Source organism: Lepidochelys kempii, chromosome 1, assembly GCF_965140285.1.
Source record: "Lepidochelys kempii isolate rLepKem1 chromosome 1, rLepKem1.hap1, whole genome shotgun sequence".
Classification (NCBI taxonomy): domain Eukaryota; kingdom Metazoa; phylum Chordata; order Testudines; family Cheloniidae; genus Lepidochelys; species Lepidochelys kempii.
Window position 1 is genome coordinate 6722198 of NC_136380.1, and position 2024 is coordinate 6724221.

The following is a 2024-nucleotide window of genomic DNA, read 5'->3' on the forward strand; positions in this document are numbered from 1 at the left end:
CCCTCACTCACACATGCAGCTCTGCTCTGCCTTGGTGGGGAGAGGGCCGAGCAGGTGTGTGGTGTGCAGATACATCAACGGTCGGGGGTGGGAGGGTGGACAAATATGTCTCCATGGCTTCTCCTGGGGTTTCTGCATTAATCATGTCTCTGACACGACTCAGTCACAAGCACCTGGCTGAGGCCTTAGGGGAAGGGTGGGTGTCCGTGCCCCTTGAATAGACGCTGTCCACAGCTGGTGCAGCCCCCATGGTTCACACAGCACCCGGAGTGCTCATTAAGGGCCAAAATTGTGACCACAGAACAGCTCTGTGCCTTTTTTCATGGCCCCTGGATGTTTAATGTGAGCTGGGAGAGTGACAGGCCAGGTGTAACAGGAAACAGCATCCACATCCCTTCCTTTTATTGACTTTATCGACAGATATAGTGAGCTTGCAGTCACCACCAATACTGCTCTTTATAGGCCAACATCCCACCGGTCCCTGGGCTGTCAACGAAAACAGTGATTTCTAATCTCCTTTGCCCAGTACACTGTCCTTCCTCACCAGGAGGTGGGCACAATCCTCTACCTTTGTTCCAGACCTTAGACCCCAGGGGAACCTCTCTCTACAGTGTGGAGATAAGTAGCTCATGTCATCTTGGATGTAAGGGTCTCGGTTGGAATAGGAGGTCCTTTTTTTTCTGTCTCCCATGTCACCAGTGCTGGACCCTGATGATGAATTGACCATTCACTTAATGAAGGCCCTGATTATCCTCACACGAAGATGTTTGCTTTTCACGCTGTACACGATTGGGTTCATCAGGGGCGGGACCAACAGGGAGATATAGCCCAGGAGGATCTGAAGTATGGGAGAAGAGTCCTTCCCGAATCTGTGTATCACAGACAGGCCGATCTCTGGTGTGTAGAAGAGCAGGACGGCACAGAGGTGGGAGACGCAGGTGTTGAGGGCCCTGAGGCACTCCGTGTGGGAAACAACACTTAATACTGTTTTGATGATCATCACATATGAGAGGAAGATGAGCAGCGAGTCCAACCCCATCGTTAAGAGTGTAGTAAACAAACCGTAGATGCTGTTGATTCTGATATCAGAACAAGCCATCATCATGACCTCCTGGTGCAGGCAATAGGAATGGGAAAGGATATTGGCTCGACAGTATTGGAAATGTTTCAGGAGAAAGGGGAGTGGGAGTATTACAGCCACCCCTCTTAGCACAAACACCAGTCCCATCTTGGCTGTTCTTGGCAGGGTTAAGATGGAAGCATATCTCAGCGGGTCACGGATCGCGATGAAGCGGTCAAAGGCCATCAACAAAAGCAGGGAGGATTCAATGCACTGAAGTGAGTGGATGAAGAACAGCTGGGCAAAACAGGCATTGAAGCTGATCTCCCTAGAGTTAAACAAGTATATGCCCAGTATTGTCGGTGTGGTGGATATCGATAAGCCAAGGTCTGTAACGGCCAACATGGAAAGGAAAATGTACATGGGCTCATGGAGGCTTGAATCTGTTTTTACAATGAACAGAATGACTGAATTTCCTACTAATGAAACAGCATACATGAAGCAGAAGGGAATAGAGATCCAGAGATGAATGTCTTCCTGACCTGGTAGCCCGGTAAGAAGGAACATTGCAGATTTGAATATGGTATCATTGAGAGGTGACATAATGAACTGGGGAGGTCCAAGGAGTATTGAACTTTCCTTTCTAAAAGGAAAAAGAACAGATGATATTTAAGAAGACATTTTTCTGCTCTCAATGCAAGTCTAGAGAGCGAAAAAATAGTCTTGGATATACGGCACCAATAGCAAGATAGGGATTGACGGTTTGGATGAAACCTGTGGTCCATCTAGCCCTGTATCCAGTGGCCAATTCCACATCCTTCAGAAGAAGGTGGAAAAAGCCCTGCAAGAGGCAGCTATGAGATAACCTGAACCCAGGGAAAGTTTCCCCCTGACAAGCACTAATTAGACATATATTGTGGTATAAATCTTGAAGGTTTACAGCCCTTCCTACCATTTTTCAATC

General features: G+C 47.9%; 1 protein-coding gene across 1 annotated transcript; it reads right to left on the reverse strand.

Annotated features, from left to right (window-relative positions):
* Window positions 1-727: 727 nt before the first annotated feature.
* Window positions 728-1663, reverse strand: LOC140895660 (olfactory receptor 51G2). Its single transcript, XM_073305950.1, has one exon. The coding sequence runs from the start codon at window positions 1661-1663 to the stop codon at window positions 728-730; it is 936 nt and encodes a 311-aa protein (XP_073162051.1).
* Between the last annotated feature and the right edge of the window lie 361 nt (window positions 1664-2024).